General features: G+C 43.3%; 1 protein-coding gene and 2 non-coding genes across 3 annotated transcripts in view; all 3 read left to right on the top strand.

Moving 5' to 3' along the window:
• Positions 1–4108: 4108 nt before the first annotated feature.
• On the top strand, positions 4109–4200 carry TRNAY-GUA (transfer RNA tyrosine (anticodon GUA)). The gene is given in 2 exon segments: positions 4109–4145; positions 4165–4200. It is a non-coding gene; the product is annotated as a tRNA-Tyr (tRNA).
• Positions 4201–4753: 553 nt separating this feature from the next.
• On the top strand, positions 4754–4842 carry TRNAY-GUA (transfer RNA tyrosine (anticodon GUA)). Its single transcript is given in 2 exon segments — positions 4754–4790; positions 4807–4842. It is a non-coding gene; the product is annotated as a tRNA-Tyr (tRNA).
• Positions 4843–10983: 6141 nt separating this feature from the next.
• TRIM55 (tripartite motif containing 55) overlaps positions 10984–15372 on the top strand; it is a 37258-nt gene continuing 32869 nt past the window's right edge. Inside the window, exons 1-2 of the mRNA XM_006204692.2 lie at positions 10984–11373; positions 11903–12075. Of these exons, the coding sequence (XP_006204754.1) occupies positions 11206–11373; positions 11903–12075 (341 nt within the window). The 5' untranslated portion in view covers positions 10984–11205. The remainder of the gene's footprint in view (positions 11374–11902; positions 12076–15372) is intronic.

Genomic DNA, 15372 nt, shown 5'->3' with positions numbered 1-15372 from the left:
AACTACATCCTAAGAGTCAGACTTTACATCTGTATTTCGCACAGTGCTAAAAACAAAGTAGGAAACCAATACATCGCTGTTGATTGATTCTCACAACATATATCCTCATTTCTGAGAAAAGTCCTTCTCCAAAAGAAGACCTTCACATGCTCAGTGCCAAGTGAAGGGGTAAGTGCGATACAGCTTTCTGGAATTTTCATGCTGTTCCAGGGCTGTCCCCGAGAAGCGAAACAAAATCCCTAGAATCAAATCAGTAGTCACAGGACAGCTGTTAACACATTCTGCTCACTGCTGGGCTACCAACTGAGCTTTCTAACAGCAGAAAATCTGATTATCAGCTTCTCCAATGCCTGAAAGTCCACCAGGCACATCCTTATTCCCAACGCCAGGGAGAGAGATCATACCTGGGGAGGGTTTCTTTTCTTCTTACTTCTAAGCAATCTGCTCTGGTACCCAAATATCTCCCCACTCCTGTGATGTTGTCCAGATTTATCTCCACTCAAGTTTCATCCACAATACACTTTCTTTTCTGGGGGAGAAAAATTGGGGGACATTTTTTAGTACAGATATTCACTTCGGCAATGAAATTCCAACATTTTCTTAAATTTTTTATTTTAGAACAATCTATTTGGTCATGTATATACATTAACTACTTACTAAACCGGCATTTTCAGAATTATTTATTATAATTGCAAAAAGCAGTATTTTAAAGCTAATCTAGCTTAGCTTTATAAAAGTCATACATGAAAGTCCTCAGGCAATTAAAAGTATTGTCTATATATTGATTCACTTACTAGCAAAACAGCTTTCTATAAAATTACTTAATTTCAAAAGTTTATTTAGCATGGAATTTATTTTTTAAATTCAATATATAGCATACTAGGAAATTTAACTTTTCACCTTAGCAATCACACTTTTAGTTTTCCAGAAAACAATTTTTCTGTTGTCGTTCCTTTTAATATCACCTTGTTCTGCTTTTTTTATTTTCATTTTGTTTTATGTTTATTTTTATTTTATTGGTTAGGTATCCTCTTGGATGCCCCTAAAGATATCAGCATTCTAAAAAGTAGTTCTGTACTATTCCTTGCATTATCTCTGTTTCCTCCCGGGTCAGTTATTTTGTTGTTTTCACCTAGGAGTTTCTTTTTTTAAGCTGCTTTTGTTTCCTCTCCAATGTCTGGTAGACATATGTTCATATTCATGAATCAAGGACAATACTGACTTGTATTTGTAAAGTGGCTAAGTAGGCTTTTCCATTTACATGGTGCGAGCCCAAGATGCCCCAAACTGCCAACTTAACGAAGGACTCACAGACCCTGAGAGTGGTGAAGAGGTAGCCTTTCTTTCTTACCATGTCTCTTATTATTAGGTTTTACTCTGCCTCTCTCCGCAGCCCTATATTCCCCAGGCAAACCTACTTTGCTTAAGCAGTTCTCCAGGTAGCTCCAGCTGTGGGCAAATACAGAAGCATCTGCATAATGTCGTGAGCCTCTGACCTGTGAGCTGCTGCCTCCGTGCCTAGAGCCTCTTGGGGTCTCCCTGGGGAATATGGTTTTGTTTCTGAAAGCTTCTAGGATACATACTCCGAGCTGCAATTTTTCTCGATTCTGACCTATGTGTCTGTCGGCAGCCTTAAGTGGGGCTCAGGCCAAAGTTCACAATAGCTTGCACCTGGTCAGAGGTAAATGTACGCGTGCGCTAGTAGCATGAGTAAGCATTAGGAACACTACGCATGCGCCAGTAGAGTGAGTCGGCATTATGAACACTGCGCATGCACCACTAGCATTATAAAAGGACAAGTGCATACACCTGGGCACCCGCGCTTCCCACTTGTACTGCAATAAAGTGCTGTTTTGCTCCATGTCGGCCCCTGGTGCATTTTTCCAGTTGGGCAGCTCACCTCGTCAAATACCTCTTCAGCCCCCCCTTGGCTGACAATGTCCATACAATTTAATTTGCTTTCCCCATCTCAGAAATTATTTAAAAGTTCAGGTTTGCTGACTGTACCTACTTTGTTTTCCAGGGGGCAAAAGAACTTTTCTTTTTGTGTATTTTTATTATCTTTCACTGAGATCTCAAGGAGGGACGCAATCACATGTGCCCAACTGACTGTATTCTCACAAGACTGGAAGAGAGGCGGGATCTCTCTGAGGCCTCTTTCACAAGGGCACTATTCCCATTCATAAAGGCTCTGCCCTCATGACCGTATCACCTCCCCATAGGCTCCACCTCCTAATATATTAGGTTTTAAATATCTGAATGGGGGGGTGATGTTCAATCCTCAACAATAGACAACAGTAACTTTTAGGGTAGGGGGCTGGCTAGCAGCATGCTAGAGAAGCATAGAGAGGAGCTGGGAAGCACTGAGGAAAATCATAAGGAGGCCTAGTTACATTTCCTCCATGGTTTCTTTGGGACACCCCTGTAACATCATAACAAATATCTCTTGCTTACATTAGCTCTGTGTGAATTTCTATCACAAGTAAGAGAGACAGAAATCATGAAACATCCTGACCCTTTTGGAACGCATCACTCTGGTCATGCTGGCTGTTGTGGGAGAAGAAGGGGTTACACCAAAGGGGCCAGGGTTCCTGCCGAAGTGCACATGACAGTGACCTCTGCAGATCATAAACACCTTACTTGCCACCCTCATAAAATGCGAAGGTACAAACAAGATGGAGGCCCTTTCCTCTAACTTACAAGGTTCTTTCCATAAACTTGGGAGGAGGGGTGCGACATATCTCCCCAACTTCTCACAGAGATTATTTTTTTTAACTCTCAGAAACACGATATAACTTTAAAGAGCTATCAGTTTGTTGCGTTTAAAAAAAATGACAAAACGCTCCCTAGGAAACAAAAATAAAACCCATCATCATTTTATTCAAATAGCCTGTGCTTGACCCCACCCCCTAACTGTTTAACTCCTTTAATCATGTTTGTGAAGCCTTAAGGAAGCCGCCTTCCCACTTAACTGGCTCTTTTCCCTAACCTCACTCTTTCTCTTCCTTAATGCATCTTCACATTTCATTAAAACTTCTACTTGGGGAATAGCTACCCTACTTGAGGAGGCTTATTCTAAACTCCTTTCAACAAATAAGACTAATAACTGCAAAATAAAAACTCAGCTCAAACCAGTATTACAGCCTCTTGGTTAAAAGGCCCTTGAGGGCAGAAACCAAAGCCTTAGATGGTTTTTCCGAGCTGCTGACAGCCGAGAAGGGGCTCAATACCTTTGTTAAATGAAATGTACAACAGGAACGGGCTCAAAAAGACCTTGTAACATTTTTCCCCCCTCTCCGTTGTCAGCAAGAGTGGAGGTAGTTTAGTACCTGAGGAACTGCAGGCGCTTACAGGCCCCGACGAGCAGAGCCGCGGGAGAAGCAGCCCCGGGATGTTAACCAGCTCCCTCTTGGACAGAGGGCTTGGCTTTGGGGCTCCCTCCCCGGCTGCCGACCTGGAGCCGCTGAGAACCGCCCCTCGTTTCCTCGCCTCGCCCCGAGCCGTCCTCCAGGCCCGGCCTACGGCGACCTGTCAGCGCTCCGGAACTTCCCAACATCTGCGAAGTTCGACAGCGCGGCCCTGGAAACCAGGGGCCACAGCCCTCCGCTCTCCAAGTGCGGTAAATCTCTCTGGGCATTTGTGCTTTGGAGAAACCAGAGGAAGTAGAAACCTCTAATTTTGGAAACAGGTGACAAAAACTTTGAAACAAGGGAATTGGACCTACAATCCTCTGGTTCGTGGTCTGACGCATTACCCGTGGCACCACCGGCCCACACAAGGAGAGATCTGAGGGGAAATAAAGATTACACAGTAGTGACTTCACACTCGACAGTAATTCCTCTAACACAGGTTAGTAAAGAAAAAGCGCGACAGGTACGCGGTCGTTCGTCGGAGTCTCTCAGTCTTTCCCGCCCTACTTTAGTTAGTCAGGTTCCCCCGAGCCACAGCCGGGTTGTCTTTCTACGCATGCGTAAAACACCACCCCGGCACAGCCTCCCTTCGCGCCCGCTCCCTCCACTACGCATGCTCAATTTGATCTCTGGCTAATTGTCGAGCGCGCTCTGGTTCTTATGTACTGAATCTCGGGGGCGCGCGTGCTCTACCCGTCCCTTCGATAGCTCAGCTGGTAGAGCGGAGGACTGTAGTTGACACTGACTGGAAGTCATCCTTAGGTCGCTGGTTCGATTCCGGCTCGAAGGAGACAACTTTTTTTTTTTTTGTTTTCAACTTCATATGATTTATGGTCCTTTCCATGGGTATCTTTTCCACAAATATCCTTCTCTATAAAACCTCACGTTCCAAAGAACAGCTGGAAGCTCTTGCACTTTCGCTCCAGTTTTGGCCTCTGTCAGCTTCCCCGCTGTGAAACCTTTTGCAAGTCCCGGGAGCGGGGATGAGAGGTCCAAGTCTGCGCTCGACGGGGCGGCTGCCGGGTCGCTGCCTTTTACTGAATTCTAAAGCGCCTTTGGCCTTTTCCGAGCCCCAGAGTCAGACAGAGAAAGCCACGGCGACCACGCGGCGTCTCGAGCCAACGGCTGCTCCCCAGGGCCAGGCCTCGGACCTTCTCCTCAGAGCCCGGGCAGGGTCGGCGGCGTGAGTCCTCGCTGCGGCTGCCGTGGGAGGTGGGAGGTCCGCGAGGAGGATCTTGCGCTCAGAGAACCCGGGAATTACAAAGGGAACTCGGTAGAAAACGCACGAAACCTAGAAATGACCAAATGTTATGAAGCTAAGTTGGCGGGCCGTCTTCCCGCTCCCTTCGATAGCTCAGCTGGTAGAGCGGAGGACTGTAGACGCTAGTCCGCGGCCATCCTTAGGTCGCTGGTTCGATTCCGGCTCGAAGGAAAGCTTTCATTTTGTTACTTTGATCTTAGGTACTAGACAAGATCAAGAATGCGGTCAAGAATATTTATCGTCACTGCCAAATGCCATGACCTCTCTCTAGAGGAAGCGATAACCAGCCGTGCCCAGCGGTGGGGGATTAGCTCAAATGGTAGAGCGCTCGCTTAGCATGCGAGAGGTAGCGGGATCGATGCCCGCATCCTCCAGTTTTTCTCTTGGTCTCGCGTGGTACTTTTTCTTTCGAGTCTCAGCTCGAACTAGAGCTGCAAGTTGGCTACTGGGGCAAGTGAGACGTTAAGCGAGCTTAAGGTTACCGCTCTTGAAACTACCCAGACAAGGGATAACGGGTGCTAGCAGGATTAATTTTTCTAACTTTAAAATTTTAGACCCATTTACTTTGGGAAGTTCGCAAAATTGGTTCTTTTTCTTTCCAAAAATAGCGACGGATTGCAGTCACATCTGTCGACACTGACTCCTTTGTGATTTGTAACTAATGGTTGCACTTACAGGGACATATCTGAGTTTAAACTGCCCATAGTTAGGAGAAACTTGACAGAAAAGCAAAATGAAAAACAGAACTTGGAAAAGGAAGTTGACTACTTTAAACTTATGTTGAGCCAAGGCGGCGAGGACTATTCTGGTCCATTTAAACTGCATACAGTGGTGTGCCCGGCTCTTGGCAGATCCCAGATAGGTATGATAAAGGTAGGGGTACCTGAGGAGTGGTCAGGAAGTGGGAAAGGCCCAGAGGCTTATTGCTGAATGAGGATCCTAATGCCATTTTTCTCCTGGATAGTAACTGTGGAGAGTTAACTAGAGACCACAATTGGAGAAAAGTTCTACCTAGCGCTGCCTTTGAGGGTAGTCTGTTTTGTTAAACAAAGACCTGACAAAAACAAACACAAATATACTCACTGAAAGATTTTGGAAATTTAGCAGAATATACACAAAGGCTTGTCTGGTAATAAATCCTCTCTATTCTAATTTACTAGAATACAGCCATGAAAAACCACACTGCAGTTCTCAACACAAGATATAAATCTTTCAAAGGCAGAGATAATACTTTTTGGGGGGATTACAATTAACAAATGAAAATACTTTAATCCTATGTCCATTTTAGAAACTTACATGTTTTTGTGACCCATGTATACAACCTGCTTTTTTTTAACTGGTGTTTCTTTCATTTTCTAGGGCAGCCTCCATTTTAAATTCTTTTCAATAAAATCTTTGAATTGAATGTATAATGATTCACTTAAAATATATCATTATTTTTGTGAAAACAAATATACAAAGTAAAAAAAAGAAGAATCCTTTTATCAGATGAAATGTCCCAATTTCTGGTTGGGATGATGGGTGTTTTAGCTGGCTGACTGGAGGAGCTGGCAGTGAAACTATGTATAAACTACAAGAGCAAGAAATGGATAGTAAGTAAAGAAATAGGAAGGAATGTACCCCAAATCCAGGTGGAGAACACATGTTTGGAGCAGGTGAGCTGGGCAAGAGCTCAAACAACGTCAGAATCAACAACTCAGGTGGAATGGAATTCATATTAAAAAATCTAAAGGCAAAGGTGAGAGGCACTACTGCACAGTGGTTAGTCATGTGGGCTCTGAAGCCTGATAGACTTTCTTGTCTTCGCTATTTCTTAGCTGGGTGACTTTGGGCAAGTTGCTTGACATCTTGGTGCTTCAGCTTCCTCATTTGTAAAAATAGGGATGATAATAATGGTACCTACTTTTAATTAAGGTATAACACATAAAGGCCTTATTACAGTGCCTGGCACATAGTAAACACACTGAACGTTAGCTGTTATCTATCTATGTTATCAGCACGCCATAGAGGGAAGGTCTGGAGGGAATATTCTGAGGGTTTGTATGTGCATTTATATAAACATATACTGAAGTACGTGAAAGAGGTATTTGAGTCTCCTGTGCAGGAAAGTAGAACAAGTCTAAAAGTACAAAATGATGGTTAAATAAATTACGGCATGATTGTATAATGGTATAGCCATTGAAATTATATTTATTAAGAACTTCTATTGACATGGAAAATGTTAATAACTGAATGTTAACTGAATAGAGTAGGTATAAAGCAATATAAACAACAGCAATATAAACATCCATAAATTATCTGTAGGAAATAGTGAAGAACGCATTAAAATGTTAACAGTAGTGATCTTTGGATAGTAGGAGTACTATGATTTTTTTCTTCCTTAAAATTTAAAAATATTTTGCAAGTTCTGCAATAAACATTTATTATTTTTAATTGAAAATATAGATGAATTTTTAAAAATTAACACCTAACATTTCTTCAACACCTCCTGCAAGATAAGCACAATTCTAGTTACTTTACGTGCATTAATTCATTTATTTCTCTCATCAAGAAAACAGCAGGCCCAAATGCCTTCAGTGCCAAACATTTCAGGAAAAAATAACACCAATTGTGCACAGACTTCCATAAAATTGAAGAAGAGAGAGCATTGTCTAACTCATTCTATGAAGCCAGCATTCCCCTGATCCCCAAACCAAAGACATTACAAGAAAACTACAGACCAATGTCCTTCATGAACATATATGCAAAAAAATTTAAATAAAATTTAGACAGTTAAATCCAACAATATATCAAAAGGAAAATGCATCATGACCAAGTGGTTTTTTTTCCCACGAATACAAGACTAATTCAGCATTCAAAAATCAATGTAATTCACCATAGTACTAAAGAAGAAAAACTACATGATTATTTCATTAGATGCAGAAAAAGCATTTGACAAAATTCAACATCCAGCCCTGATTTTTAAAACTGTCAGCAAACTTGCAAGGGAAAGGAAGGGAACTTCTCCAACCTGATAAAGGGTATCAGTGAAAAACACAAAGCTAACATTATACTTAATAGCATGAATGCTTTCCTCTTAACATCAGGAAAAAAGCAAGCTGGTCCATTCTGGGATCTCTAGCCAGTGAAATAAGGCAAGAAAAAGGAAGTAAAGGACCTCCAGATTGGAAAGACAGAAGTAAAGCTATTTCTATTCACAGATATCTCATTATTCAAAATATTGATTATTTGTTGAAATGATAATAATTTTATGTTTGGGGGGTTAAATAAACTATATTAACAAAATTAATTTCACTGGTTTCTCTCTTTTAATGTGGCTACTAGAAATTTAAAATCTTATATATTGTTCATATTTGACGTTCACATTTTATTTCTATTGGACAGTTAAGTCAGAGAGGTAGGTAGGGGCCAAATCATGTCAGGCCTTAGGGATCACAGTGAGGATTAATGTTTTTATCCTAGAGGTAATATGACCATTAATGGGATTTAAATAGAGAGTGACACATGAGAAACAGATTGCACAAGGCAAGAGTGAATTCAGAGAAATCATTTAGCAGTCTAGAGTGGAAGGGAGGTAAGGCTAGATTGCATGTGCTGAGGGTGGAGCCAAGCCTCCTTGACCTTGGAGCCAAGGTAAGGAGTTCAGTCATGGCCATTGCGGATGAGGAGAGGAAGGTGGTTCTTATCCATCAACTTGGGTCTTCTTCCTGTGGATTCTTGCTAGTTTCCTGTGTAGCTTCCGGGGGCAGTTCTGAGACAAAAGGAAAGGCAGAGAGCAAGAAGGAGCAGAGAGAATAAAAGAGAGGAGAGAACAGGGCTCAACTCTACATCAAATAACTCAATTTTGGATTCTCAGTGTCAAAATTTATGCTATTTCAAAATGGTTTTTCTACAAATACTGCTAAGTTAGGTAATGAACCCCACTCACAGATAAAAGAACTGAAATCCAGCTGGGCGAGGTCACTTGCCTAAGATTAGCAAGCGAGGTGGACACAGGTGCTGGACAGGCCTGTGTCCTGACTCACTGTGCTTCACCGTGGTTGCTCAGACTCAGGTCATCTGAGTCACCTCTGTGGACGCTATTTTCGTAGCCACCCGGAGTCCATTTCCTCCTCTCCCTCCCCACTGCCATCACCCAGTGCCAGGGTGTCGTGACCTTTCACCTAGGCTCTTGGCAGCAATCTCCCATCTGGTCTCTAGCCAGGTCACCTTCACTCCAATCTATCCCAGCCACCTGTGGGAGATGAATCTAACCAATGCGCAGCTCTCAGGGAAATGTCCCTGTGAGAAACCTTCAACGACTTCCTGTTGCCTAATTTATTAAGTGTTAAAAACTCTTCAGGCTGGTATTCATGGCCTGCCAATGTGCCAGCAGTGTGCTCCACGCTCCAGCCCACAGCACCGCGCGCTCTGAGCATTCCCTGCACTCCTGCACCTCACTGTCTGCTTCTGTGCCTTGTCTCAGAGGGCCTCACCTGCGCCCCACCTAACTACACACCCAAGCTCCTCAGCAGGCCACTTCAAGTGCCACCGCAGCCAAGAGACCCCCTGCGTCCTCCAACTCTGAACTCCGCAGTTCTCTACCGAGTTTTTTTTCCTAATGTGCTGCTGCATATGCATATTTTAGCTCTACTATTGATCAGACTGAGCTCCTTAAGGACAATGACCTATGTCTTGTCTTGTTCATTTTTCAATCCCCAGAGCCGAGCACAGTGGAGACATATGATAAACACTCAACAAATATTTTTCGAAAGAATGAATCCCTCTAAAAAGGACATGACAGGCTACAATGTATATTATTAAAGTGCTTTTCCCTAGGTTGCAAGGTCTTTTACAGTAGGGACTTAAACATTTTTCTTATAAAATAGCTCTCATATTGTGCTAAGACCTCCATAGCCCACGTAATAATAAACACAATTAACTGCCTAGAGTAGGTGAACTGAGTTAACAGTAAAAAAAATGTTGCCAATTCCCTTCCTCACTGTAGTTGCTAAATAGATATTGAAAGGAGTAACAAAATCCTCCAAAGATGTCTGAAATGTTTGTGAATACATACAACTTATTATTAGCTAATAGAGCTTATTAGATTCTCGATAAGCTCTCAGCGCACACAGCCCTAAGGGCACCCACAACCAGTCACAAGGACCTACTCTTCACTGGTAATAAAGATATGTTAACAAAATGTGTTCATTGTATGGGGTTTTTAAAAACAAGGAGAACTAAAGCTGGCAAATTCATCACATAAAAAATAGACACGTATTTCTTTTTCATTTTTGATCTGATTTTAAATATTTGAATAAGACATACAGACGAAACATTTGTATCACAAAATCCTGGCGAATGCTAGAATTGAAATTTTTGATTCAAGAGCAGACCAAGAATATCAGAAATGACCAGGGAAACTATCATTTAAAAAACCAACTTGGTAAGTGAGGCAAAGGCAAAGGGGTGTAGGTATTCTAGACCAGAACAAAACCCAGGCATGGAAGCAGGATTCCATTTTCCGTTCCCTTGGCAACGGCACTGATATCTATCCCCCACTACACAGCAAAATGAAATGAGTCTGCTACCCCACGGGCCAGTTTCTACCTCATTACTGATTGTTGGTGCAAACTAAATTTAAATTTTTAAAGATCGTCGAATTTTCTTCATGTTTTAGGTGTGGGGTGGACCTGGTGGTGGGATACAAGATGGAAGAGAATTAAGAAAAAGGAAGAGAAATGTGGAAAAGAACCCACTAGCGTTTGATTATACAAATTTTTTTTTTCTAATTGGATCATCAACTGGTGTTTGGATTTTTTTTTTAATTTTGTGGACATTTTTATGGTAAAAAGATTTGAAATCAGTTTTTAAGTGGGAACTTTCCCCATTTCACAACCCTCACAAAGGTGAAATCTTTATCACTAAGCAAGTCTTTTTGATGATGACCCTTGTGAAACCTGCATAAAGATATTTAAGACATGTTTTGTTTGTTTTCACCTAAGACAGTGTGATCGTGCTACTTTTGGTGACTTGCTTCCTAAGTTTTCAAGACAGAAATGGCATTCGTTATACAGTGAGGCTCTTGGACTACATTCTCCCGGGTGCTGGAGAAGCCAGGTCCTTACTGAGTGGCTCGCAGAGGGCACAGCTCAGTGACTCGGCACGAACATTTCCATTTGTTGTTGACAACTGTCAGCTTCACCTCCCTCTCTTTACAACCCCATCTAAATGGGGTTCGTAATCCTCATTCCCACCCACTCTCTTCGCTCCCGGGGGGCAGGAATGTTGGCCCCTGTTCTCTGTCACCTGTCAGAGTCCATCCTTCTGTCACTGGCTTATATGGACAAGTCAGCCTGCTGCCACGTGACCCTCAGCTGCTAAAAACAGCTCCAGCACCACTCTGAACCTGGGCCTGAAACAATGTCCTCCACCGAAAGAAACGTAAAGGACACTTGATCACACAATCCTTGGAATTATTTCCAGGAATCACTTGCAGAAACCACTCGGAGCACCCTTTCCCTGGCAGTGCACACGGCAGGGGACGGCCAGGAGATGAGTGCATCTTTGAATTACAAGTCTTTTTCCAAAGAGCAGCAGACCATGGATAACTTGGAGAAGCAACTCATCTGTCCCATCTGCTTAGAGATGTTCACAAAACCCGTGGTCATTCTCCCCTGCCAGCATAACCTCTGTAGGAAATGCGCCAGTGACATTTTCCAGGTAGGTCTGTTTGGAATATAGGGTGGGAAAAGATCCCCTCCTCTCTGAATCAAGTGCTTAACTTTGAGGTGAATTCCTTTAGAAAGCTTTATAAGGTTGCCTTTGTTTAAACAAAATTTTTTTAAGTGATTTACTTTGTGATTTGCTGTCAGCCTCCTCCTTACCCTCAAATCGAATTTTATTTCAAAACTAAGAATCATATTTGTTTTTTAAAAAATTGAATCTGTTTCAAAACTGTAAATGAATTACTGTTGAAGACATTAATGGTGGGAGCTTCTGGCTGGAACTTTTGGTAAGGAAAACACTGGGTGGAAAAGCACTGATACTGAACATGGCACGTTGCAACTGACCGTGGGTAAGTGCTGGCCCTGTGTTTTAGGACCAGTTGCTGATAAGGCCCTAAGGGATTATCTCACGACAAGCTGAAAGGAGGAGTTCGTGTCCTTTGTAGTAACAGAGAACGAAAGGAAGTCTCAAAAAGGCTAGCTGTGCATGACTCAACTCCTCTTTCCTTGCTTGGCAAGAACAGGCCTCTAACCCGTACTTGCCCACGAGAGGAGGCACCACGGTGGCCTCAGGGGGCCGATTCCGCTGCCCATCCTGTAGACATGAAGTGGTTTTGGACAGACACGGGATATACGGCCTTCAGAGGAACCTGCTGGTGGAAAACATCATTGACATCTACAAGCAGGAGTCCAGCAGGTATGGTCCTGCCGTGTGTCACACACATTTGAAGCTTGTTTTCACTTGTTTGTTTGTTCTAGTGGGTCGCTATACTGAATGCTGGTTTACTAATCACGGGCTAATTGTTTTATAGGAGAATGTTTTTCCAAGTCAGTCCTTCCCAATGGGAGTGAGAGTTGCTCTTGGGAGGAGAGAAAGAAGCTGGTGTCCATGCTTTTGTATTAATTTAAGAATGAAGTAACTCATTAACACTAATCCAGTCCAGATGGCGATACTGAAAGAGGGGTAATGCTCCCCCCACCCAGCCTTGTGTTACATCCGTTGTAGACGTTTCTGCACTTCAGAGGTCCTTTGTAGATCCAGACTGCACGCAGCAGGAAAACTACAGTGCAGAACTTTACAGAAAATTAACAGAAATGGCATCTCCCGAAATAGCCCAATTCTTAGTGCAGAGAGTCTCACTCTAAATTTTCTAGATGATAATAATAAAAACAAAATCCTCTAACATAGTCAAGGTATTGACCCCGGAAAATAGCATAGCCCAGGCCATTAGCCACTTAAAGTTTAGACACATGGGAGGAAAAAAGAAAAAGATGGCGCTGAGGTTATGTTTCCCTGTTCTCTAGCTTGTGTTTACTGTGTACTCTTGGTATTCACCTGCTGGTTGACATGCAGTATACACAGCAGTCATTAAAAAAAGAAGAAGGCTTCTTACTCATTGAATCACATTGGTATAGAATTCCTTTCCTAGAGACAGCACTGCAGGAGTTCATTCCTAGAAGGCGTGGTATGAAGGGCGCTTTTTCAACTGTACACAAGTCAGTCCAGTCCACAACGCTTGACACCAATATTGAGACCATCTAGAACTGACCTCACTGTGCTTCCTATTAGGAGCACACGGATTGATGGAACATCTGCAGGGCTCAGAGAGCCTTGTGCTCTTAGAAGGAAAGCTGTTCTAAAAACCTAGCATACAATTATTATAATCGCTATGGCTATTCATTTCTGCTTAAGATTCAAAACCAAATTAGATAATGCCAGAATATAGACGGCACTGGGGTGGTGGAACTGCTGAGGATGTATTGCAGAGATATGGAATCGGCTCTTTCCCTTGCTTCCAACGTCTCTTGAGAGGAAGGAAATTACCATTGTTGTGATTTAGGTCTGATCTCGTCGTGTTTCATTACTTTAAGATGCAAACAGATACACTGTCTCTTAACAAAATTAGCCAGTCAAATAATAACCAAACCATTATTACAGTTGTTTGCACAATAGCTGACTCAGCGCCTAGCGCAATGCCTTGCACAGAGCAGTTGCTCCCTCAGTGCCGGGTGATTAAGCGACACCATAAATCTTCTCACACCTTCTATTTATTGCAATAATTTTCTGTTTTGCTACTTGCCACCATGAGAGCTTGACTGGTGTGAAATAATCACGATAATTGTTGTACAATCCAGAGAAGAGGAGATGTTAAAATCTGCAGCATTGGTAAAGCAATGAGACATCCTGGCTTGAACTCTGAAGTCTGTGCAGTGCATCTGCCAAAAATAGTGCCCCCACGAGCAAATGGTAGCAACAAACCAAATGTCCAACAATGAAGCCCACAGCTGAGCAGACTACTGGTGTGTCTGTGACTATCAAAGGCTTCCTAGGCTGCTGTTTCTTGAACTTGAGACTTGCCTTTGGGACATTTTTACTTGGGAGCAGAACCACAGATTGCACAAAGGGCTCAGGCACACATTTGGACATAAAGCCAGCTGTTCCCTGGGGACCAGTAGCTTTACTAGCCCAGAACCTAAGCCCCAGGGTACATTAGGTGACTCTGGAATAACCTTGGAGATAGAGCGTGAGATGAACCCGCCTCTGGCCCACAGTCACGGGGAGGCGGGGGAGGGGGGGCGGACAGGGAGGGGCTGGTCAACTTCGGCCTCCCACAGAATGGCTAGGGATTGTAGTCTCAACAAAACCCACCATGCTGACCTGGCCACAGTTTGGGGGTGGCGGTGGGGCGACAAGAGACGGAACTAACATCCCTAACATTAATCATGAACGTAATAATAATTAACCCTAAAATACAGTAAGTAAAACTAAGACGTGTTGAATATGCATCAGCCACTGTTCAGAGTGTAATTCTTTGATTGTTAAACAATCCCACCAGGTTGTGATGATGATTATTGTCACCTTACTAAAATTTTTAAATATTTTACTCAAAGTAACTCATATACATATGCATAATTTTAAACATTCCAATAGCACCCCAAGGCCTCTAGTGAGAGCTGCATTCCTGCCCAAGTCTCTCTTTGCCCCCAAGTCTTGCTCCCCAGAGTCAGCCACATTTAATTCTATCCGCTGTTCTTCTGCTGTTTCTCACCCAGTGACACGTGTGTGCTGCTAGGACACTTCCCTTCCCAGACTTCTCAGTCTCAGACATCATCTAGTGACTTCACCATGGCTGATTGGGACTGAGCCTTCACCGTCTACTTTACGTTTACTCTGCCCTGGGTTAAATCCCGCATTCCCTGAATCCTACAGTGCCCTCTTTGTTGGTTTACACTACTGTTTTTGTGGAGTATATCCTCAAGTAACCCCGTAAAATGTGCAAAAAGCCTTCCTCTTCTCAGCCTCCCCACCTACCACTCTCTGGGTGCCTGGCCTCTGCAGCCCCAGAGTCTTTACAGGGGAACCTGTAACACCCAAGCGGCTCACTTCCTGGCCACGTCTCCCCTGCGGGCTCTTAGCAGAACTAAGGTGCAGCTCAAGCAGGTCTCTCCCTTCATCCTGATGTTCCCAATGTCCAGCGTCTAGTTGGCATCTCTCCTCTGCTGTCATCGCACTGATTTTTTTGTCCTTACTGATTTATACCTTTTTAGTCCCTTACTCTGCTTTTAGTGGGATTTCTGCAGGAGACAATTAAATAAATGTGTGTGTGCATTCTGTCATATTTCATTAAAGACCCCCCAGTCTAATTTACAGATATGAGTAAAATCTGGGCCTGAAAGTTAACGAAACTTGCGTAAGGCCACAAAGCCAGCACATAGAGAAGCTGAGCTGGAATTAAGCTTTGAGATCAGTTTGACTATAAATGTCCTGCCTGAAATGCTTCATCAACACCAGATGCCCACCCTCTCGGACACTCAAGGATGGCCCCAGCAACCTCAGAGAGCTACAGACTCCCTGAGTCAAGCCTGCACCAAACAGCTGGGGGCCATCGCCACATTTGGCACTGAGTCCTGAACCATAATGAGAGCTTGGCCACCCTCCCCTCATCAAGTCACCTTTACACCTTTATTCTACATGCCATGTTCGTCCCAAGTC

This window comes from Vicugna pacos, chromosome 29, assembly GCF_048564905.1.
Source record: "Vicugna pacos chromosome 29, VicPac4, whole genome shotgun sequence".
In the NCBI taxonomy this organism is placed as follows: domain Eukaryota; kingdom Metazoa; phylum Chordata; class Mammalia; order Artiodactyla; family Camelidae; genus Vicugna; species Vicugna pacos.
Note: the sequence above shows the minus strand (reverse complement) of the source record. Positions and strands in the feature narration are given on the sequence as shown.